Source organism: Echiichthys vipera, assembly GCF_963691815.1.
Source record: "Echiichthys vipera genome assembly, chromosome: 4".
Classification (NCBI taxonomy): domain Eukaryota; kingdom Metazoa; phylum Chordata; class Actinopteri; order Perciformes; family Trachinidae; genus Echiichthys; species Echiichthys vipera.
In genome coordinates, this window is record NC_139829.1 from 10767257 (window position 1) to 10792149 (window position 24893).

The following is a 24893-nucleotide window of genomic DNA, read 5'->3' on the forward strand; positions in this document are numbered from 1 at the left end:
CGGATAAGCGGTTGAAGATGAGATGATGAGATGAGATGAGATGAACATGAGTTCATCACGGTGGACCCTCCAGTGGGTCAGGGAGGGTTTAAAGGCTGAGGCAGAGTGACACTTGATCATCGTGATGTGATCCTTAAACCATCAGCAGGAAGCTAAGCATGTGCATTCACAGAAGTGTGTAACAGAGATGAGAAATACTCATGAGTTAATAATTCACAAATGATTAGGAATTGTTTTTGAGTCCAGTTAAAAGTCCTGACAAAGAAAGAACAAAATAAACCCATTTTGCAGGCAACTCTTTTTTTAAGATTCAAATTTTCTGTCACATCTACTGAAGCTTTTGGACGCAGAGTAAAGCCAGATGTTGGTCCATCAGACACAGTAAATCGACCAGACGCTTTTATACTTCAGTTCTGTCAAAGTCCTTAATGATGCTTATTTGTCTCTTGATCTACTGACAGACAATCACAGAACTGTGCTTCAAGCTGGAATATTTTTTTTTGGATGTAGGGAGTAGATGAGTCTCCTGCAGAAGCCAAAGCACTGCAGCCACGAAAAGACAAAAGAATGTCTGAGCCTTCCAGCGAGGCCAATACAGCTGAGTACAGTAAAGTAAGAGATAGGAAGTAATTTGGTGTGTATGTGTGTGTGTGTGTGTGTGTGTGTGTGTGTGTGTGTGTGTGTGTGTGTGTGTGTGTGTGTGTGTGTGTGTGTGTGTGTGTGTGTGTGTGTGTGTGTGTGTGTGTGTGTGTGTGTGTGTTTGTGTGTGTGTGTACGTGTGTGTAAGTGTGTGTGTGTGTGTGTGTGTGTACGTGTGTGTGTGTGTGTGTGTGTTGCAGATATGGAATCAAAAAAACTTGGAAAGCTTTCACAGTTCTGTAAATCCATTGTATGAAACAAAGATGGCACAGGATCACATTCTCCATTAGTTCCCCCTCTATATAAAGAGCAAACTGTTTTAATTAGTGTATCAGATCAACCCTGCAGCCAACCGGCAAACTGCAGCAGCAGTATCTACCCAGTTTGCAGAACAAGTGACAGACTTTCCTTGGCAGACACAAAATATGTTGTTCTTTCCATAGATTTTGATTTTTTTTTTATTATAACACAAAATGTATTCCCACTTGACACACTCCTTTCTTGAACAAATCATGCTCAGCAAATAAAGGTACAGTACAAGAATGTTATTATACAAAAGCTGAGGAGCAGCAAGGAAAAATCTTGAGGGCTGCACAGCTAATAAAAAGTTGAGCACTTTTCCAGCGTGCCATGATCCGAACTGGCTGAGTAAAAGCCACACTGGTCCAGGGCTTGTAATACTCTACAGTGTTTCGGTTTGACACACACACAAACGCGAGTCTCTTCTTACTGTACCGCTTACTGACTCCCAGGCAACCTCACCATTACATCTCTACACGTTTCCCACAGTGAGAAAGACTTTCTCTGGCTGCGGGCCAAGAACGGAGTACAAACTCAACGAAAAGGGTCCATAAAGCAGCGGCAGGTCATGGTTTTACTGGTTGGTTGGACAAGAGAACGGACCTCGAGCTTCATCTGTGGCAGATGATGGAATTTCAGTGTAATTTGAATACAAAAGTACACTGTAAGGAGTTTTGGCTTCCAGTGCCAGAGTATGATTAAAAAAAAACCCTATGTGAGTTAAGAACAGCTGCAAGCAATGAGGTGTCTGGTGGCTTTCGGAGAGCCAAGTGATTGCCTTGCTTTTATGAGCTGGATACAAACTGGATTTTTATACTTTGTATAGCTGTCAGCAGTTACTTTTGGAGATTCGTATGTCTTTAAGGTAACACAGACATGATCAGAGGGAACCCAATTCCACCTGAACTGACCATCAGAACAGGAAGAGGGGATCTGTTTCAACCACTTAACCTCAGCCAGGATGTCGGTCCACGCCCAGAAAAGATCCTTAACAACCATAAATCAGCAGGAAGATCAGCTTTTTCCCATGACTCCACGTTCCATGACTCACAAGGCAAGAAGAGGTCTTCCTCTTTCGAGCTGGAGTCCTCCCCATTACTACACAGAATGGAGGATCCTTGAGCATACCAGATGGTTTTTCACAGTCAGTGCTGCTCAATTGCATAACAGATTGTTGGAGCTCCCGCCAAGGCATTATTACACTCAAATGAGGACATGAGTTTGTGCATGAGTCTAAGCAAGAGAGAAAGTTGCTTACAAAAGGTTTCTCATATTGTGTGACGGTCGGTTTCTAATTCGCATTCTTCTGGCTTTTGAAACCTGACCTTTACTTTAACCCTTCACTGTACCTATTGTTTGTTTCTATCTCTAGATCATTATTCTGACAGCAGACAGCAAAAGGATTACTGTGATGATAAACCGCAGTATAATTTTTTTTAAAAACCCTGTCTGACGATTTTTTTCCACAAGCTTTTGTTTTTCTAATTAGATGTTGCTGCACTCCCAGATGGTCAGGTAACTCAGCAGTGATCCCCCTGCTTGCAAAGTTGATAATTCTTAATGAATTTCATACATGTGGGTTTTAGTGGAGAGTTTTTGTTTCTCACAATGGTTTAAGTGCCGTTTACAAGGCTTCCCCCCTAAATGAATCTGGTAAATGCTGAGTTTATGAAATTCTTGAAATTAACTGTGCAACACTGTCACCCTTCTCCAGTATTACGAACTTTCTGTGGAAGATTTTATGAAGTCTAATCATCTGTTGCTACAGACATCTAGCAAACATTCTACTAGACTTGCTGTTTATTACAGGAGCGAGAGTGCAAACAACTCTTCCAGTCCTTTGGCTCTGTTTTGAACAAAATGCAACAAAAATGCATCTGAATCGACCTGACAAGTTAATCAACATTTCTCGGTAGCACAGTAAAGATCAGTTTATGAGAGTTAAAAGTAGAGCAGTAAAAGGCACATTATCTGGTTTAAGGTGGGACAAGTTGTGTTTCAGCTCAAGCACCTGTCAAGTCAAGTCAAGCAGCAAGCGTGAACTAGCATAAGGCCCGATGGCCCGATGGCCCAAGCATGTAAGCAAATGCAAATGACATCGCCTGGCCCAGCCGGCACAAACATGTCCACGATGAACACACTGATCCTGCCCTCTTTCGCACTGGTGGAGGTCACAAAAGTCCGTCATCAAGGGGGTGATATAGAGCTAACCAGATCATTTTTTCATGAACACAGGAATAAACAAACATGTCGAACTGGTCATCCATGGTGATTTTAAGCTGAAGTGAACACAACATAAAGGGTCAGCTTCTCCTTTTGTGTTATAGTTTGCCTAGCAGCAATGCTCAGACTACAGCCTGCGTTTTCAGGTGACGCACTCCAGAATGCAACGACGCGTGAAATCAATCTTGCAAAGCTCCAAGGGTCTGCGTTCACGTACTTGCATGGACCATGTTTCTGCAGACACCAGTTCAGGGAGAGGAATATAAGAGCTAGAAATAACATGGATAGCCTCAATGAGCCACAGATTACACTAATCCTTCGTTACGATGAACATGGGCACATGGGAACATGGGTTCCTTTTGAGTCAATCCCACCGCCGTCCTGCTGCTGTGAATACTCACTAAAACATCAAATCTAGTTGAAAAAAGTCCCCAACAACACTATTTACTAAGATAAAAAATACAGTGTCTACCGGTATTTAAGAAATGATTGAGACCTTTTAAAAATGATAAAGTTGCTTTAGCTGCTTTAATGGTTTCCATTTTCAGTATGGTGGAAAAATATTTATTAACTAAATAATTAATGCAAAAACAAACTTAGTGTGTCAGTTACAGTGTGCTGTGTTATTTGCACATTCTGCATAGTAGGAAATCCAACAGGCTCTGGCCCACTTGAGATGTGTAATTACTGTTGGGGGGTAACAGGCTCTGGGAAAAGGCCAAGGATAAAATGCACAAGGCCACAGAGAAAACACTCTGCTGCTAACCATCACTGTCTGTTAGGATAACCCAGCTCATGTAAATAAGTCTGATGATGTAGACCAACAATCCAGAGCAGCACCAGATCACAGAACTAAATCACAACCTACCGTAATTTCCGGACTATAAGCCGCTACTTTTTTCCCTCGTTCTGGCCCCTGCGGCTTATTCAACGGTGCGGCTTTTCTACGGCTTACGGTAACCAGGGGCGCGCACTACCGAGGATGCGCAAGACCGAGGCAGACATCTGGCGCCAGGTAACGAGAGCAAAACAAAGAGTAGGAGAGCTTCAGCGACAGTTTGCGCGAAGGAAGTGTTCATGCAAACACCCTCAACATGGAAAACAAACGGAGAAGTGCATATGATGCTGCTTTTAAGTTAAAGGCAATCGATCTGGCTGTCAAAGAAGGAAATAGAGCTGCTGCACGTACCCTTGACATCAATGAATCAATGGTGAGACGTTGGAGAAGGCAGCATGAAGAACTGACTTTTCATATACCGGTAGTAGGCTGGTTATTTTGATAACGTAAACGGCCGCGGGACTGCACTTTTACTGCCGTGTTACAGGCGAGCACTTTGTATTACTTTGCACCGTTGTATTATTTGTACTCTGCACGAATGCTGTTCGCCATGTCAAAGATGTGAAAGTTTGACTGAATGATTGAAAGATTTATTGTTAATAAATGGGACGCTTTGCGTTCCCAAACAGTCATCTCTGTCCCGACAATCCCCTCCGTGGTAGCAGGAACCCCTATATACTACGGTAATTACACATCAAAACGCCTGCGGTTTATAGTCGGGTGCGGCTTTTATATGGAGCAATCTGTATTTTACCCTAAATTTAGCTGGTTCGGCTTATAGTCAGGTATGCTTTATAGTCCGGAAATTACGGTACTTTTAGAAAAACTGGTCTCCAGAGAGTGAATGACATACCGTGCATTTTGGGGATGCATGTGACACCTTACTCAATAACATTCAGCTCTCCTCAACTGTCTTCATCTGTAATACCGATGATGCAACAGTCCAGATATTTAAACCTTTTGTATTTCCAACCACAGGGGAGTCCAAACACAGGTGTTCTCCTTGACGCCTGTTCGGCTGCTTTCCAAACAAGAGCTCAAACATCCATGTTTGGCTGGGGTCTCCAAACACGGCAATTTCACATAGTTCCCCCTCAAAGGCAGTTCAGGGTGTGTCAGGACTGAGAGGGTTTGTGCTTGATTTAGTTATCCTCCATATACAGAACTAGCTCATTCATACAAAGAACTGTATGTGTACTTTTACACATATGGGCATCGAAGCCAGTGATATCTGACGGATATCAGTTACTTCCCTGTAGATTTACACAAAAAACAACACAGTTTGAGCTTGTGAGACAAATCAGATTTCTCTACCTTTCGTCCATCTTGGCCGTGCAGTCCAGGGGGGCCAATGGCACCAGGCTCTCCCTAAAAGGACAAATAAGATCACAGTCAAAATAATTTGCATGACTGTCTGCTATTAATCGAGTAGTACTGTGAAAGAAAAAATTACACTATGCATACTTTTAGTCCTTTTGGGGCTTGACCAGGTGACAGTCCAAAATCTCCTTTTTGTCCCTATAACATAAACAAACAGAGAACATTTTCTTTTTCATACTTTTAGAAACTCCCAAGTGTTAGAATTCCTCAGTAGGTAAGAGTTGATCCAAGTCTGCACCAATGTTCACTGCATAGTTTCTGCATTGCCACAGCATTCCACTTCACAAAGCACAGAGGACTTGGCCGTTTGCATTTACACTATCAAAGAGTAATGAGTTCATCCGACTCATTAGTGAGTCTAGCGGTTGTATTTATACAAATGTAAAGTCCATTTATGCCCTCCGGTGACTCGGTGTACACCAAGCCAACGAGAAGTGGTGGGGAGTGATCGTGTACATTCTTCTCCCTTTTTGGGCAGTGGGAATCCTGTCAGTGCTTTCTGGGTCAGCATTCAACGACCGAAAGCACTAGTGAAAGAGCGGCCCAGAAATCTAAGCAATTATTATTTAAGAGGTCCATGGAGGAATAGATAATTTCCTGTGTTTAGTGCTTATCAAATAAAGAAGCAAGTAGAGAAAAATGCACTGAGTTGGTTGGACTCTAATCAAACAACAGTTGTTATCCTCTCATTGGAAGTTTTCTGACATATTTGATTAAATTAAAGTTTGAGCATGGAGAGAAATCAACTGTCGTGACTCACTTTGGTGCAATCCTAAAGCTATAACATCATTTTTAAGGAGTACTAGGGCAATTTTTTCCAGACCTCTTAGTGTAAAAGGCAATAGTTCATTCATAGCGAAGAGGCATGCACTGCTTCAAAGGAGTATGATTTATTTAACTGGGTAACTGGTGAAAGTAAGACAAGAGTTCCCATCTACAGTATATCGGCCCATTTAAACCTACACGTTCATGACAGCTACAACTTGGCATTAAAAAGTCTTTGTGGGAATTTTCTCCAGGCTGGTTTCTTAACAGAGCCAGGAATGCAACTCCAGCCAAGAGCTACATACATACTCTGAACACTGTGTCTTTTAACTGTCTGAAAGGTTTGCACCTCAACCACGTCATCTGAAGAGTTTAAATTCAAAGAGAAGCTAAATGAGGTAATTTCTTCTGAAAGCTTAAGAGCCTAATGAGCACTTGTACCTTCCACTGATTACACTTATTTTAGGCCTTTATTTAAGTCTTACTGATAGGCTACTTACAGTAAGTGATCATCATCTTGTCTTAATTTATCATCATTACATCCAAATAAAATGTTCGAAACAAAATTCAGCTAACACACAGTATGTTTTCATCAGGCTTGCTTGTTTTTCGGAGCGGAGAAGTGTGCCAGACCAGGCTGTCTGCTGTTTGAGGTTTGTGTGCAAATGGGTCAAACCGAGCTGATCCAGGTTTGGTTGGGCTCCAGTAACACATACTGTATGTACATTAAAGGAGTAATGGTTTCCCCTAGTTAAAAGGAGGCCAAAGCATGGAATCAATTGTGTTGTTTTTAACATTTAAAGACAGTGGGGACAATTCACTGCAATAGAATGGTTAAGGTGCAGAATAGAAATACGAGTGATTTTCTGTTTTATTCCATCATAGTTTAACATTCAGACTCCTTTGTGATATCAGATTGACATGTCATGGAGCGAAACAACCCCGTGTGGACATTTCAAATCAGCTGGAACAGAGACTTGATGATGTCAAGTACTTGCAAATTAGCGAGTCAGGAAGTCTAAAAACTGCTGTTCTCTCCTGAAAGAAAACAAATGGCTTGTTAAGAGGCTAGAAGAGATGTACTGTGAAGCCAAGAGGTTCTGAACTCAGACATGCAAACTAAGTGAAATCACAAACAAACATTGGATGGATGGATGGATGGATGGATGAACAAGAAAAAACAGAGAATTACTTTAAAAGCATTCTGGTTTCCATTTGTAGATCGTTTGTAGCATGAGGGGTATTACACCAATCATGTTTGAGTTGGATTCGGTGGCATGCAGGTAAACGGTCTGTGTCGAGAGGCAAAGAGGCGGAATACATTGGCCTAAATTCAATCACGGAACCCATTGGCTATTGACGTCTCAACTCCAACCTCATTTTCACATCTCAAGTTTCTAATCTGATTGTAAATAAAGACCACCCCATGGAAGTGAAAGTCTTGACACAGATATCCGCTGGCTAAACCTGAACTCACAAAATATTGAGGTTTTTCCCCCAGAGCTTAGTCATCAGACCGATGGTCGATGGTTTCCGATCATCTTTTTTATCCTCTCTTGTTTCACGATGAGGTTGTCCCATATCCAGTCAAGTCAAGACAGACAGTTAAAGGTGAGGGCGATACATCCACCACTTATCAGATAGTGACTGACTTAAAAAGGCCCACTCAATGTCAATTTCAGGAACACATAAATTACGGGAATATGCATTGATATACATTTCTTTTGTTTTATATAAATATGAAAAAGCATTTTTTTATTGTCAGTTTATCATAACTGAAAATACAGATCAGTTTCCGGGTCACTACTGACATCAGGAAAAGCTGCAGAATAGCATTCTGCACTTTTCTTATTCAACAAAGCTTGTGAAAAGACCAAAACAAGCAGCGTGTCAATACTTCCCTACCCCTTCTGTCAAGCTCTCAGCCTCAAGCCCATTAATTCCTACTGAAGATTTAAAGCATTAAACACCAGTCCCAAATACATAGTTGCTATTTTAAAGGGACTTTTTTCAAATGGATTAATATCTCATTGTTCATGGTGATAAAGGAGTGTGTCACTCAGTGCAGCAGTGGAGCTCATTAAATAGTTTTTGTATTTTCTTTTTTTTTGCATGGCGTTTGGTGACAGAAACAATATATAGAAATGTAGTTGTTTCTAGTCTTCTAGTTGATGTATTAAAATACCTGTAAATCAGTCTGGAAACATGATTAGAGTCTGTGTCTGCTGTACATACTACAAGATGAGCCGTTGTTTCTCTCTTTCTAAATAAAGATAGTTAGCATTAGGCAAAATTATTTTAGCCGTACCTTCACTCCAGGAGTTCCGGGACGACCAGGGTTTCCATGTGGGCCAGGAGGACCCTGAAAACAGAGACACACATGATTGAGGAAGACACTGAGCAAAGGTGATCATCAGGGTCATTGAACAGGCCTCCCATTTCACCGGCAAAGAGGGATGAGTTAGTACTATATGTGAGGTTTTCACAGATGTATATGCATATTGTTCCCTTTCCACTGCCTGTCTGTGTTATGGGACAGGTCAGCTGTGCCCCGAGTTCCCTCTCTGTTTGTGTATAGGTGCTCTGTGAGACGTACTGCGTCTCCTGCTTGCTTCGCCTGTCTGAGTTATGACATATGGATGTGATTTTCCTCATCGCCACACTTTTCCACTGGTTTCTGGGGTTCCACAAAGCGAAGGCCACTCATCCATCACATTATATCCCCCAATTGGCTTTGTGCCTCAAACTGTATCTGTAATATAAAACGTTCTTAGGTATAATTCATTGAGCCATCTGTGCCAAAAAGCTTTATCAAAACTGGCTTTATCAAAACGGACTATCTCCTTCAAGTCAGGCCAGGTGGGTGGACGTAAAGGGGCAGAGAGTGAGAAGACAAAATGGAAGGGACCATAAATTCAAGCAAGCTGCAAAGAGAGATTGTTTGGAAAAAATAAAGCCACAACTTCCTGAGGCATCCAAATGAGGAGCCTTCGCTTCAACTGCTCACTTGTGTGGAGCGAGGTCGAAATGCTGAGCATGGAAAATCTTCCACAGCAAAATTGAAAGCATTGAAACATGTTCAGATGGCCTGAACAGGAAGCTACTGTATCTTCAGCCCGTTCTCTCAGTTGTTCAGACTTTCCATGGGTTGTGAAGAGAAACCCAAGAGAGGGATAGGATTACTCTGAGTCAAACAGACGGAGGAGGCCAAGAGGTGTAAGTGTACTGTTGGGTGATCCAGCCCGTCTCTGTTATTTATCTGCGCTAAATTATCAGACTGTGAAGAGGAGTCAAACAGCCCGGGCAGCTCCCCTCCCCATCAAACTGGCCAGACCTCTCCCCTCGTAGAGGCTCGCTGCTGGACATATGGAGACACTTAACAGAAGCTCATCTACAGATTTCCTCCTCCTCTTCTATCCAGAGCATTCCCCTTTTCACTCGCTCGATATTAAAACGTATGGAAGTCGTTATCTCCAGATAGGAAGCAAAAGGGAGGAGGAGAGGTAAAGAAAAAGGGGAGGTCTGGACGGAATATTTCAAATTGCATTCTCACAGTACACAAGGTGAGGAGGCACTGATGACAAGGTGGGTGGGCGTTATCCCGATGGAGACGAGCATAATGGGGAGAATGAGTCACTTTGTCCATCAATCTTTGTGTGGGTGAACAGAGGAAGAAGAAGATCCTCTTTGCTTTCTGAAAAGAGCTCCTGACAAGAAAAGCATTTAGAGACCAAATAAAACACACACATGAGTGCTAGTGTAAACCCAGATCAGCACATAAACAAACACACACACATACATGAGGCCTGCAGATGAAGGGCACCTGTATGCCGAAGGTTTACGATGTGGGTGAATGACTTTTACACAAGTGACACATGGAGTGCTACTGTTTTTATAGGCTATTAGTTGCTGAACAGATCTGCTAACACCTGAACTTGACTGCACGGAAGGAAATACTACGTCTTTAGCCTGATGTTTATTCACTATAGTGCATATTAAAGGATCTTAACTCGTATTAACTCAAAGAGGTTATGTGCCTGCCAATGAGGTTATGTTTTCGGCTTGGTTGGTTTGTTTGTTTGCTTGTTTTATAGCCGGAAGGGTGTAGCATGGGCCAAGGAAGAACCCATTCAAGTTTGATACGGATCGGAATTACGGGGCAGATTAACAAATTATTATTCACTTTTGTTAACATTGGGAAATAGGGCATTTGTCCTGCATTCATGTGGTGTAGGATTAATCAGGAAAATAAGATTTTTACTTCACACTGCATTAACATTGTGAGATAGGGCATGCCTCTGTGGAGGTTCCCTGAGCTCTCTGAGTGCCCTTTTAGTTTAGTTTATTTTGGCAAGATACTTGGTGCTAACTAAGTGCTAATTGATTCCCAGAAACTCTCTTCTCAAAGACGCTGTGTGGTCAGTAGTGCGGTTGGGGCTGCAACTAGCCAGTGTTTTCTTTAATCTGCCTTTTTTCTTGTTTTTTTCAATTATCTATTAACTGTCAGATCTATAAAATGTCACAAAATTGTCCAAAAACATAAAAGTATTCAGGGCACTGATTAACAAAATGTTCTGTAGATCGGTTCATTGACTAAACGTTTCGGTACAAAGTGCATCTGTCTTTTCTTTGGGTTTTCTGTTGATCAATCATATTTATGTAGGTGGTGCTCTATTATTACATGCACATATTTCAAACAACTGTTGCTGCAGCTGGGCATCATGTGCTTTACGTCAGAGAGTGAGAGCACCAAATGTAAAATGTTTTCCCTGACTGATTGGTTACAGTGTATTAACATTTAAGTACTCCATTGAAATCTGTTCCCGATAAAGGTCTACCAACCTAGAGATTTACATGCTTATAGTTTTATTTTATGCTCAGTAACATTTTGAAAGATTTAGATGAAAATAAACGACTGAATGTGAACCTAACTTTAACTCTCTAAATGTGCTCCCTATTAGCTTCAGCACAAGAAATAGTGGAAACTGTCAGTGTAACCAAAAATGACTGAGAATAACTTAATAAAGCCTCTCACAGACTGCTCATTTGTACACATGTAACCCATTCCAGAAGAATCTAAATTGTACAATATACATAAATCACTTTTCTGCACAAATCAACCACTAGCAAAGAACAGAGCTTCCATTGCAGTCTCCAAAGAAGACTCCTCCTTCATGTCATTATAGTGTCAAACATTCTTTAAGCAATTATGCACATGTTTTCACAGAAACCCAGCGTCACAAACGGACTGAACACTGGCAGGTCCGTTTCTTTACACAAAGCCCTCTTTGATCCCCTCTCAAGCCTGCCCTTCAGGCCGGGTGAACTTATGGCTGTGTCGAGGAACGTGGAAGCTCTCACGTGTAAAAGATGCTGCTCGGTGTAGACATAACATCTTACTGTCAGAAAGGTAAAGCCCTAATGGTGCTGTGTCACCCCCTACTGCTTTAAAGCTTTTGAGAAGAGTAAGAATGCCCCACAGACGTTGCATTGTTCACACATTTTCTGCAATGGAAAGTTATCTATTTCAGATCATATCTTGGTCCAACTTTCTCTGTATCTGATGTGAAAGTGAAATGACATAAGGACATCCCACAGATTAGAGTTGCTCACTGCAATACACTGTCATATTGGTTGAGGCTTTTCTACTTCACAAAACAAAGGCAGCCGAATCTTGTTGCACTGTCCTCAGCACTCTTTCCTGTCAATTGCTTTCAACTAAAACATTATTCTTCTGCATCTACAAAGAAATGGACACAAATTGGGGCAAAAACAGTACAGCACATCTGTAAGTTTAGCCTTCAAAACAATTGGGACTACATGTTGTTTTAAACTCACACAGAATACATTTGATTTGATGTCTTTCAGTCCCATTCAATCTTTTTTTCCCCCAGTAAATCTATTTTCTAAACTTGATAAAGCTGTTGTACTACCCTTCAGCAGTCTTCCCAGTAGATCTTACTGAATCAACTAAATGATCCATCTCCGTCCACACAAGTTTCTACTTAATTTCCCTTAACAAATTGACACAAATTGGAGCAAATATGGCACAAATATGCTGTAGGTTTATGCTTTATAACCTCACAGAAAAACATGATGATGATGTAGTACTTTTCAGTATAAGAACATCTATTAACCATTAGCAGTACCAAGGAGTGGGTGTCGTTCAGCCTTCTTTCCAGTAATTATCTTTCAAAGACACATTGATTCATCTCTCAATACTTAAAGTGTAATGGAGTGTGTGGGAGTTACTGTTCATTCACCTTCTGCATATGGACGTATGGACAATGGATTTAACATATAAATCCTCTACTTTAGTGAATGTTGCTTTTATTCCTACTGTTTATACAAGCAAAGCCCAGACCACAGTCCACTTTAGAGCTTTCTGTGGATCATGTGTGTAGCCGTGAGGTATTTCTTGCTAATCACGTGAACTATCGAGGAAAAATTCTGATGGTTCAAGAAAACAATCAGTAAAAACCTGAACTGCCTCCTCAGGTTCTTTTTTTTTCTGCTCTGAAGCGGTGCAGCCTGTAGTTCGGTCTAAAGAGCTTGAGGATGAATGGGCTCTATAGAGGCTGCCGTACTACTGCATAAAGCTGCTGAGCTCCAGACAGGGTCTTAAATGCCTTTAATAAGATGGGGACAAAGCCTTCTTTCTTCTTGTTTAAAGAGATTGGGTTCCCACAGCCAACCCCTCTGAGGCCTGACAGCAGGGCAGAGTCTCACGGGCTGCGGCAGGTATCTCATACGCATAGTCCTCTCTAGCACAAGTACTCTGCAGGACTACTTCAGCCGGAGCTCTAAAAATGAGCAACCAATATGTTGATAGCTCCATTTTTTTCCACTGACGTGAGTTCTAGCGTATAAAATTCGACTTAGGACTCACTGTGATGCCGAATTGAACTATAATTTGTTTGTCTTCATATAAGGGAGGTGAAGAGGTAGTTTAAAGGTCTTAGAAATACAAATAAAAATAACAAACCGTCCCTTGGGACAAATCATCTCCCGGTGTTTTCTCTCCTCTTATATTTCTTCTGAAAACATGAGCTTAAAATAACATCTTTACTCTCTCTGTTTGGTTCCATCAGAGGCTCAAAGTTGTATACTGTCATTGAGTCCCAAAATGAGAGATATGGCACTGAAGACTTCAGTCTAATACAGTAGAAGCATTCACCAATGTTAGCGTAGGAGCAATGCCTAATCTAAGTGCCAGTACTGTTTATGTATGGGAATTCTGGAAATATATATATATATAGAAAGACTCACAAAAGTTACCTTATTTTTTCATGTCCATCTAATAGCTACCATATGTGTTCAATTAATTTTACATTGGCAACCAACAGATTTTGTAGCGTATGGTTGTTTGCTCTCCAGCTTTACAAATGGACCTTGGCAGCAGAGGAGCACAGCTTGATCAAACCCAGAGCCAAAGCAAACTAACGTCTGGCTGAATAACGCTTCGTAATCCAAAGATGTCACCGTGCGCTTGATCAAAATGCACAAAGGTCTTCCATATCAGTGCACTGGGTGTAATCTCACTATAATGCAGACCAGACAAGAATGAGGCACAGATTTTGGAGAGCAAATGAAAAGTGGTAATGGAGGAAAAAGGGAATTGTATATGGGAAACTTGTCACTGGTTGAGAGAAACTCACCCTTGGGCCCCTCTTCCCTGGCTTTCCTGGCAGCCCTGGAAGTCCTTCAAGACCCTGAAAAGAAAAATATTAAATATGTAAAGGATGGAGTAATGCAAGTATTTAAATACAAAAGAAGCAAATAAGAGTTGCTGCCTTTTGTCGTGTCATTTCAAGGGAGTATTGGACATCCTAAAATTATAAAATTTCAGAGTATTAAAATAAAGAATTCAAGCTTTGTATTGAATGACTAAATATACTTTGAGCTTTTTCTGGGATTATATATTAAGTAAAGTTATCTGAGAGTTGCAAAACCTCATGAACTAAGATGCTGGCAGGCATGGGGGTGTCTTGTTAGAGGCCAGAACAGTCCTGTCCCTTTGCAGCCAATATTATTTGAGCCCAAAACCAATACAGTGCTCAGCCTGTAAGACGAACTGCACTGGCAGGGAGGGCAGCACTGGTTCCAGCCACAGCCAATCAGAATAATTATGGGCATCAGCTCGCTTTAAAACCATTTCATACATGGATTAGCAAAGCTCAGAAAGGTCAACTCTAATGAGGGATCAATCTGAAGAGTCTGAGTTTGCTTGAGATTGCAACTTATTTTCCCATGGATCCAGAAGGTTAAGGAAAGAGGAAAAGGAAATGGGCCTAAAACAGCTTGAGGCAGTCCAGATGAAATTGGACTGCTGTAATAATGTCAGATGTATAGAGCACCTTTGTTTGACTCGGACGGGACCAAAAGCTATAATTACTCCTCAGTCAGAATACGCTGTGGAAAGCCAAAAGGCTTTCAGCAACCTTTAGATTCTTCAGCCTGCAACCATCAGGCTGTCCACACATGATAAGCTGTTTGAGCTGTGGTCCCTTCTGGTGTGGGCGGAAAGGCAATGCTGGCGCTCACTTCTTTATGAAATTTATTTTAAAACTATGTGATTTGAAACTGTAGGTTTGAGTCCTAACTTGAGATCATTTTGTCACAAATAACTATTAAACACAAGATTAAAGATGTAAGAACTAAGAGTAAAATCCTGGTGGTTTCAGGGTAACTCCCTTTTCTACTCACAGTATCAATTGCAATACATCAGCTCAGGGTATATGCAGATACAGAGCACCAAACCATACAGGGGCTATTTTAGCCAAATGAAAAGCATGTATGCCTCACTGCTTGAAGTTGAAATCATCTTATGGTAAGGTACCATGAGGCCTGGGATTGCTCTGGCAGTAAAAAGCCTAGTGAGTAGCTATGCATTACTGAATAAATGTAACCGAAGCACTGAATTTTATGACTGACAAAAGAAAATGTCTTTACTTGTGGATTGGTCACATCTGGCCCATAAACAAGATCTGATAATTAGGTCAATGTTGGCGAAGATAACGCTCCAACGTATATGAGATCTGTTCATCCATTTCATGCTGATCATGTGTTGTCAGCCTCCGGGAACCTCAGAAGGTTCTCTTTGAAGAACTCCTCCATTAGACTGAAGACCTTACTCCAATTATTATTTTGATCCTCCCCTCTTCAGATCTTAGGCCTGTTAAGGTATTCATCAGCACTTTTGTTTTTATCAGATCAGACACGCTATCTTTTAAAAAAAGTAGCAGCAGACTCTGTCGCATTTACTTTCAAAGACATCACTGCTCGCTGTTTGAAACTTATGCCTTCTTAAACAGACCATGGCAGAGTAATGTCAGTCCCAATCCCAGTAGTTGGGGATTAAATACTCAACAAAAATGGTTAAGAGACAATTTTATGAAATTGCCTAAAAATAATTCAAAATCTATACATCACTGAACAATCTGTTCAGACGTTATACTAAAACATTAACAAGCAATATAGCGGTGAAAGCCGTCAAGAAGATCTTTACCAAACACCAGGGACTGATGGGTAACTTCTCTCTCATATAAAAATGGGCTTCAGAGCACGCTGAGCTGTGTTGTCACTCGCTGCCAAAGCAGCAAAGCTTTACTTAAAACATTCTTTTGGGTCAAACATGACCCAGTACAAGACAGAGAGGTCCTTTTAACAATGGAAAATCTGGGTAACCATTTTGTGTTTAACAGACGAGTGCCTGAAGACCACATGGACAATATTAATGTATACAATGCACTGGCTGATGAATGAGGAGATGAAATACCTCTACTGGCTTTGTTTGCTCTGAACTTAGAAATATTTATATATAAGTAATATTTACAGCTCTCAACAATGTGAATAAAGCACTGCCATATTGTAGTGCATTTTATATTCATACCTTAAATGCGTGTGTGTTTTACCTTTGACCCTACTTTAAAAGTATCCACTCTCTAAGCAGACACACTCCCTCTCAGAGGAATCTAACACCTTACTGCCAGCCCGTCCACTCAGACAAACACTAACTGGCAAAGGCCAGCTACGAACCTGAGTATTTCTACCACTGCTGCTAAAAAGGAAATCAAACACTAACAAAAACAATTGAACGGAAAAAGAGTCTTTAACACTACATGCACGTAAAAAAAAATTAAAGAAAATCTTCAAATAGGTAAACATTTCAGAGATGCAATGCTTGGTGTCTGCTACCAAGAGGCACGTCAGCATCCGCTTCTTCTGCAGCTCCGGACATCAAAGAGAGGCAAACCCACATTTAAATAACAACCTGTCAGGTTTGTATATCATTGAGGTCTAATGACGTAGTAGGAAATTGGCCCAAATAGGGTTGCAAAATTCCAGGAACATTCAAGGTGGAAACTTTCCATGGGAATAAACGGGAGTGTATGGAAATATAGGGGTCAGGATGGATTTACCGTATCTTAAACAAATATAATCCATTAATTTGCCAAATACCTTCAGTGTGAAATGAGCCATGCCGTACATTTCCTTTTAAGTTTCAAATATTCAAAATATGGCAGCCAAGAGTTAAAACATGCATCTATTTCAATTCAAATGCCCTATTTTAAAGGTAATCAATTCATTAAATAATCAACTAAACACTGTACTGTAGACAGGTCATAAGATGACCAGTGCATGCACAAAGAAGCACTTATTGTGGCTTAAAGGTGTGATAACATGCACATTCTCATGCAGGGGCTTCAGAGGCAGGTGTGTGTTGTGGTTTTTTAGCTTGCACACTCACCGGCGGTCCTGGTTCTCCCTTTAGTCCAGGTGGTCCAGCCAGCAGTGAGAACTGGGTCGGATCCAGGTCAAATGTTTGGAAGCCATCTGTTGCAGCTGGAGTGACTAGAATAAGAGAGGTGGGTTTGACATCCTGCACACTGGTCAATTTTGGCTCAGGTTTCTTTGGAGTTACTGTGGTCAACAGATTTTTCTGGTGAAGGTAGGCGTTTGAAGGAGACCTCTGCGTGAAAGCAGCTGTGGTGTGGAGGTTTGGCTTCATCTCAGATGGTCGGGTGGAAGCAGGTAAATCCATTCCTTCACCAAGGGGTTTCTGAGAGTTAGTATACCAATGCTTTGTGTTCTTTCCGGCACTGCCATGTGAAGTTGGCTCGGGGTTTGGTTGTGTCTCGCTGATCCTAAGAGATGCAGTAGCAGTTTGAGTGGGAAAATTAAACGGACTTTCCAACCCTGGATGAACCGGTGGAGAAACAGACACAGCACCAGGTTTAAGAGTGCTCACAGTCTGATACACAGATGTTTTGTTCAGCATCAGCAGGCGGTCAGTTGGAACAAGAATCGTAGTCCTGGTGCTTTCTTCAGTCAAGGCCAAAGCAGGTCTCTGCGTCTTTTTGGATATCTCCGTCAATGAAATTGGAGTTATAGGAGTGACAGTGATGTTTGCATCTGTGGAAAATAGAGGTAGAAGGGGTGGAAACACGGGCCGATACGTGTCGGCTGCTCTGCAATGTTTCTTAATGTAATCACAATAGTTATGAGCTGCCTTAGCAGAGGGATAGATGTCAAACTGACAGATGGCACCTTCAAACGGCGCCGAGTTGTGGTTCATTTTGCCCAGCAGGAAAGAGCCCTCTGAATCCAGAGCCTCCTCTTTTTTTGAATGCAAATCTGCGTGTACACTTTTCTTTCCACAAGAAGTGTGCAAGAACACCTGCTGGCCTTGGATATCCAAAGCCAGACTATGCCAGCGGCCATCATGGACATCATAGTCAAAGCTCACAGAACTCCTCTGCCCATGTACCAGGACCTTCCCCGGTGCGAACTGCACTCCGAGCTGCACTTTCCTTTTCTTAGACAGAACTGAGAAAAGAAAAGCGCTGTTGATGCGATGAACAGACAGGCTGAGGATCAGGGAGAGATTGGTGGAGCTGAAGGACGCGGGGATAACAGTGCGCAGAGGTACCTGGACACGTGCCCTCGGGGTGAGGATAACTCCAGACTTGAAGGGGATGATGCCATTAGGGATGGATCGAGCACCTGAAGATAGCGAACCGCCTGATCTTCGCTCGGAAAGCCCAAGCTGCTGCAGAACATCCACATCTTCAGAGAAACAAGAGAGAGATGTCAGTGGCTCTTTGCTTTGTATAACGATTACAAGGCTAAGTTTATATAACAGAACTGAACACACATTTTTCTTTCGCATGTAACATATTTTAGGCTTTTATTCACCCCAAAAATATAATAATTAAACCCTTTGGTAAAGGCCTAGAGCATATAGGGCTTTACAGAAGGGTGTAGTAGGAAAATGATTAATACTTTCAAAATTAAAAGAAAAAAGCTAATTGCATAACAAATGTCACCTTATAAGTGCACTTAACAAGCTATTTAAAAGAAGATACCATATTAATTTGCACACCTATTAACAACCCCCTACCCAAGTTCACTGATCTGCATCAAAGTATAACTTGAAAAAAAAGGGCAGTTATATACAGTTAGTGATAATTATGCTGAAATGCCAAGCTGGGAGTTCACAAGTTTAAAGTAGGAAATGGAAATCCTGCGGCAACGGCAATTTAAAAGGCTACGTAGAATTTCCGATATACAGCCACATATCATCATCCAGTTTTGGAGATTGCTGCAAATTACGTAACCGTTACATCAGTCTAATTGGAACAATCTTGGGAACCCTGGAGGGGAGAGTGTTGGGGTATATTAATGCAGAGACAGAAAAGACATCTCACTTTATCTGGTCATGTCTGTTGATTAAGATGATCTCTCTGACAGGAGCCCATGCTCATGAAAACCTTCTGCAGTGTTTTCTGCAGGATTACCTTGCTACTTGCATCTCATGGGAGGAAAATGTAGGTCAATTTTACACATTACAGTCTTATGTGCTCTGAATGTTGCTCCTAATTGAATCCACAGCTTTGTGTAAGAGTTAAATCCACATTTCACTGTAGCAAGAACCATCCTTTATTTCATCTCATCTCATCGTCAACTGGTGATCACCCATTACAGTATGCATAAAGTAAAGCTAAAATTTGAGAAAATATTCATGTTATTAACCTCTAAATTATCTCTCAGTTCCAAAAACAAATAAGTCCTTTGCACCCCCTAAACCCAAAGTGGTGGTCCAAAAATCCCAAACCATGAAACACTCAAACAACACTGGTTATGCAAAATCTAATTACTTTTTCAAGCAAAACATTCAGCGGTCTTAGAAAGTCAAATCTGTTTTTGGTTCAAACATCAAAACAAACTGGAAATTATGCCATTATCATACTATTATCTATTGTTCAGCGCTGGTGCTAGTCTAGAAAGAATAATTGATCATCCCCAACCAATCAGCCTACCCTGAGTGCACTACATAATTCCTCATGGTACATCGAAACAAAAAACTTACATATAGATTGCAAATATCCATCCTCTTGTGTACAATTACAAAATGAATGTGTGCAAGACTGAAATAAACTGCTAAATGATGCATTACGACCCAGCAGAGCGGAAACAAGTATAGACACTAGACATGTTAGGGAGGGAAGACCTGCTCAGTGGGTGCAGCCAGTGAGATGTCAGCTCGATTGAAAAACCCACACATGGAAGAGAAACATCCAAGAGAAACTTTAAAAAAAGATTTTCTTCAGCCGAATTTACCATCTAGCACTCATTTGAATTGTTAATATGGTATGAGGAAAGCACCAATTGTTCTTTGACTGTGTGATTTGTTATCTTCTTTCAGGGCTTTCAGGCAGCATTATTTATTATATCTTATTTTCTTTTATCATGTGCCCTACAAGTCTATGTTTACTTAGGAGTACGTCTAATATCCAACTTTGTGTAATATGCAACCCACCTACCTTGTGACATAGTGTAGAATTATGTGAGCTCTATTGTGTTCATTGTTGCATTGTTAGTCCTGTCACTGTGTATGCTTTTTATGTGCAGCTGTGTGCAGCTGTACTCTGCACTTTAAGCCAATGAAAAATTTCCTTCGGGACAATAAGGCTGATCTTATCTTATCTTCTAATAAAAACTGAGAAGACCTGAGTATAAGACATTCTGGAGACAAAGCCAGTCTATAAAACACGTGTAGCAGAAAACACAATTTTTCCATTATTAGTAAGCTGTCAATGCAGACTCCACATTCCTGAAGCTTTATCTTCAACTTTATTCATTCAGGAATAAATAAATGCTGGCACTAAGCAACACAACTGGTTCTTAACATTTATACAACTAGATAACCTGGCATCACCAGACTAATTCTCAAATGTGTATGTCTTGGTTCATTTTCAATTTTCAAGAGATATTTTCAACGGTGCAGACCAAAATGCCTATGGACGCAGTTGGAAAGATCTACAACCAATCAGAGAGACAAAATAACTTAGCTCTGAACCACACATGCAAGCTGGGGCAGTGCTTGTTCCGTTTTGAAGCAGTAGAAAATGGCAGCCATATCACAAATGTTCTCAAATACATGGTACACAAAATGGTGTTTCTGAAAACATTTCAGGCGAGAAATACAAAAATCAATACAGTAATCAAGAATCAGATTTGTCTGGTTCTGTGGATTGGTCTGGTAACAACTATCCCGACACAACGTCTTCCGAGAACTGAGTATCCAAAGATTTCTTGGGGTTACACTGTTTCACTGTGTAAACTTTCTGAATTCTGAAACTCACTACACTTTTCCCATGCCACATTAAAATGGATGATTTTTTTTCTTCAAAAGGCTCTGAGCAATGGGACATAAAAAATCCTCATATCAGTGAGTGCATTCCTGGGGTGTATGTCTTCATCTTATTACATATGAATTATTAACTATCATCAATATGGTTTGCTTTTTGTCTAGATCGCTTCAAGATAGAGGTAGAGGTGGGGGGCTGTGAACCAGTAACCCAAAAGGTTGCTGGTTTGATTCCCAGCACTGACATGTGTGCCATCCTCTGGAATGAGGCTGGTATTACATCTACAGCGACATACTGAACCCTCAAGTCTGCTCCAGGGATGCTGCACTGTGGCTGACCTTGATGAACCTTCTGAGGAGATTTGTAGCTATGGTAACTGTGCAAAAAGATGAAATTGAAAGGCTTCTGCTTCTGTTAAGTTTCCTTCTCAAAATGTCAAAATGTAGAAGTAGCAGCCCATTTGGTAGACTGACTGCAGAGGAAAGGGTGCAGTACAACAATACTGGACTATCACCAGCTGCATTTTAAACAAAAAGAAATAACATCTCTACATGCATGACTTTCACTGCTTTTTATGAAACAAGTAGACAACAAGAAGTATTAATGATGTAGTGCAGTGTGCAGGTTTTTGCATTTTTACAGTTCACCCTGCTTTATGAAAAGCATTAGCATTAGAGTTTGCGAATGAACACATCCTTACATATTTAAAAAAAAGTATGCGTCTCTAGACACTCAGCAGTCATAATTAAAGAAAAATAAACTAATAAAGGTAGAATTACAGAGAAATCTCCAGAAACCGTTATCATTGAGCTCATATTATCAAAAGGCATCTAAAAACTGGGAAGAGCTCTGATTGAAGATGTGGCAGATTTTGTTTTACAGCAAGATCCGACACGTGCATGCTAATAAGTGTCTTTAAATTGTGTAACAAAAGGTTAACTGCATTAGACATTAAGGCGCAGATGAATGTGTCAACATAAGAAAGAGTGCACATGTAACACCTTAGAAACCTTTATTATAACATATAGACTTCAGGGGGGGTTATGAGGCTAAGATACTTTAACTGGGCCATTTCTAAATAAAATCTTACCAAATAAATGTCCAAAACAATTCAGAAATTAAAAAACTACATCTACTTCACATTGTGTGGTACGTACAAAGAGCGCCCTACTTGAAGCTGTTTTAATGTTTCTAGCGAGAGTATGGGATGTAGTGAGAGCAGGGTGTGATGTACCTCATGCTCAATTTGCACAGAAAACAACTCCATGAAAGATAAGCTTTATTCTGAAGGGCGTCTGCAGTTTCAAACTAATCCAGTTCAAGTGTTCAGTACACAGCATCCACTTCATGGTACAAGGGAGGAAAAGAATGGCTGAACTCCAACAGAGAGTTAAAATCTTTTCCAGGGAAAAGTAAACATACTGAATCAGATTTTTTTTTGGCCTTGATAGATCAAACAGCGATGCTGACAGAATAACTGTAAAGCTGACCTAGTTGTAAATGGAAAATGTAGACGAATAATAATCTCTGGATACCTTGGATAAACTTGGGCACAACAAGGGGTCTGTGTTGGGGTAATGTAATTACTTGATTATTTCCACTTTCTTTATTCATTGTGTGCTCATTTTTGTAAAGCAATCCAACTTCATATAGTGATAATATTACCTAGTTTATCTGGACATTATTATCTGAAAATGATTTATCTGTCTTTTTGAGGTGTAGTGCACAGGACCAACCTGGAAGTGTCACTAACCTCCCTTAAATCAATCTCTCACTGTCTCTGAGGCACATGTGTGACACTACCTACTCAATAATGTGTTTGCATGGAAAGAGAAACAGACATTAATGCATCTGTTTCCTAAAGCTGCTTACCTTGTGCTTGTGCTAGCTTTAGAGAGCAGGTCCAACAGAGTATAGTCCAAAGAATCAGAACTCTCCTAAAGAGAAAGACAGAAAGGTTAGAAATTGATAAATCCCCATCAATGCTAACCAGAGACGTCTTCATAATGATACGAAACAAAAAAAAGAAAGATCATCTTTGCATTTTTGAAGCTGTTACTGTAGATGAGACTGATCATCTTATTACACTCCTAATGAATCCCTGGGTCGCAATATTGAATCAAATGTTGCAGGACATAGAACAAGTTATAATATTTAAAGATGAAAAGCAACATGCTAAAACTCTTAACACTCACACTTCCACCTCCCACAGTGATCAGATCTGCAGGAGCAGCAGCAGTATCTCTATTTCGTTCAAACAGTGAGTCTAACATCTGTTTCAAGACAACAAGCTTTGTCTTATCTTGCAGCCTGACCAGATAAGCTACTGCTCAGCAGGGCTAGGTGAGTGCTCCACAGGACCACCTCTGTCAAACCGTAAAAACAGCTCAAAACCTACAAGTCAGAGATAGAAACTAACAGGACATATTTATCTCTTACAAATGAACCTTTCAATAACTAAGACACATCGGCTTTATTAAAGCCTGTAAAATGCCCTTTTTGAATGCACTCAATCCACAGAAGACCATGCAATCCTTCAAATCGAATTAGAAGGGTGACATTTGTCATCTTGTCGACCAATAAACAGCTTATTTTACACCATTGATTTTTTTCTGTGACATTTATTTCCCAAGACAGGTGATAATAGGAGTGTTGATTGGTCGCACATAGGGATGATATGCCTCTGAATGAGTTAGCTTTGATCGGATAAGTGTGAACTCATTATCACCAGGATAATGTTAGGTTTCGAACACAATGTTTTAGTTGTATGGAGTACGTGAAACCAGACGCCTGTTGAGCAAGTGATGTTTGAAGTGAACCGGGCATCGTGACAAGTGCCATAATGACCACACTTACGGGAAATCTATTACATTTGTGGTTTCCCAGAGAGTTGCAGGAAGCGTACTGGTCAACCACTGACACACTGACCGCTGGTTGGGGCTTTTAAAAGTTTTCCTCCTGACTCTTAAAGACCCATTCACTGCTCTCACGCTGACATTAGCGGAAAAAAAGGGGTAACCAAGTCTCTCATGTATGCCCAGCAGTGGATACATGATGCAACAGTTTGACTTTTATTCCCCCTCCCATTGGGACAGCCGGCCAACCAGCTGAGTGAGATGCACAGCTGGGAGGAGAGAATAGGGGGAGGAGAGGACCTGTCTCCTCCTCTCATCTCCCTCAAATCAGTCCCAGATCATTTGGCAGCTCATTCTGGTACAAGCTGCAAAGACATAACTTCAAGAACAGTACAGAAGGTTACACTGGCTTCCACTGAACTGTCTGAAGAGCAGAGAAAGATTGTTTCCATAAGCTCTCCTGCTACCTATTACCACCTGTTTAAGTGTATAACTGCTTAATCCTTTCAAATATGAACATTAAATGGGTTATTTATCAGGATATGTCTTAAACAGCTCTGCAATAGAGCACTTGTGTAAAATATCACAACTTATACCCATGCTTCTATCAACTTAGCACGACTAGAACTAGACGCATGTGATGTTCACGTGCACGTATCCCATGAGAAACCGAGATAAAACACCAATTTATGCACGATTGTAAAATGTGTGACTCACCCCCCGACTCCAGTGCTTTTGAGTTTGGAGTACGGGACATTGTCCGGCTCCATTGCGGTTACTTCATTCTTTCTTGGGAGTTTTTACTACAGTCCAGATGAAGCAGATACGTTTTTCCATTCCAGGTGTTCCGTGAGGGGTCGCGCGAGAAATGAGCGTGCCAGGAAGTTTTTGGGGAAAAAAACAAGACAACACAATCAAACTGCGGGATTTACCAGCAGTGAAATGCTGCTTTCTGACATTGTCCTGTATCCGCTTGTCCTTGTAGTCTCCTGTTTCTAGAAGATGCCACCAGATTTAAAAAAAAAAAAAAAAAAAAAACTACAGCTCCGGTGAGCTCCACCTGTGCGCTTCCTAGGTTTGGTCCTTCTTCCTTTCGCGCGTTTTGCAAAATACAAAATAAAAGTCTTGTTCAGCTTTTCCGGGGAACCGTTGTAGGACAAGATGAAGACGGCCGTTGTGTGTATGTGTGTTTTTGTGTACGTGTGTGTGTGTGCGTGTGTCGACTTCTCAACATGAAAG

The 24893-nt window shown here is 41.0% G+C and overlaps 1 protein-coding gene across 1 annotated transcript in view; it reads right to left on the reverse strand.

The window, feature by feature from the left end:
- The window catches only part of col27a1b (collagen, type XXVII, alpha 1b), a gene marked incomplete at its 5' end in the record, with an annotated part of 69089 nt that extends 44665 nt beyond the window's left edge, over positions 1 to 24424 (reverse strand). The window contains 7 exons of the mRNA XM_083911736.1: positions 5315 to 5368; positions 5465 to 5518; positions 8454 to 8507; positions 13804 to 13857; positions 16896 to 18214; positions 22672 to 22736; positions 24372 to 24424. Of these exons, the coding sequence (XP_083767862.1) occupies positions 5315 to 5368; positions 5465 to 5518; positions 8454 to 8507; positions 13804 to 13857; positions 16896 to 18214; positions 22672 to 22736; positions 24372 to 24424 (1653 nt within the window). The remainder of the gene's footprint in view (positions 1 to 5314; positions 5369 to 5464; positions 5519 to 8453; positions 8508 to 13803; positions 13858 to 16895; positions 18215 to 22671; positions 22737 to 24371) is intronic.
- Positions 24425 to 24893: the final 469 nt, after the last annotated feature.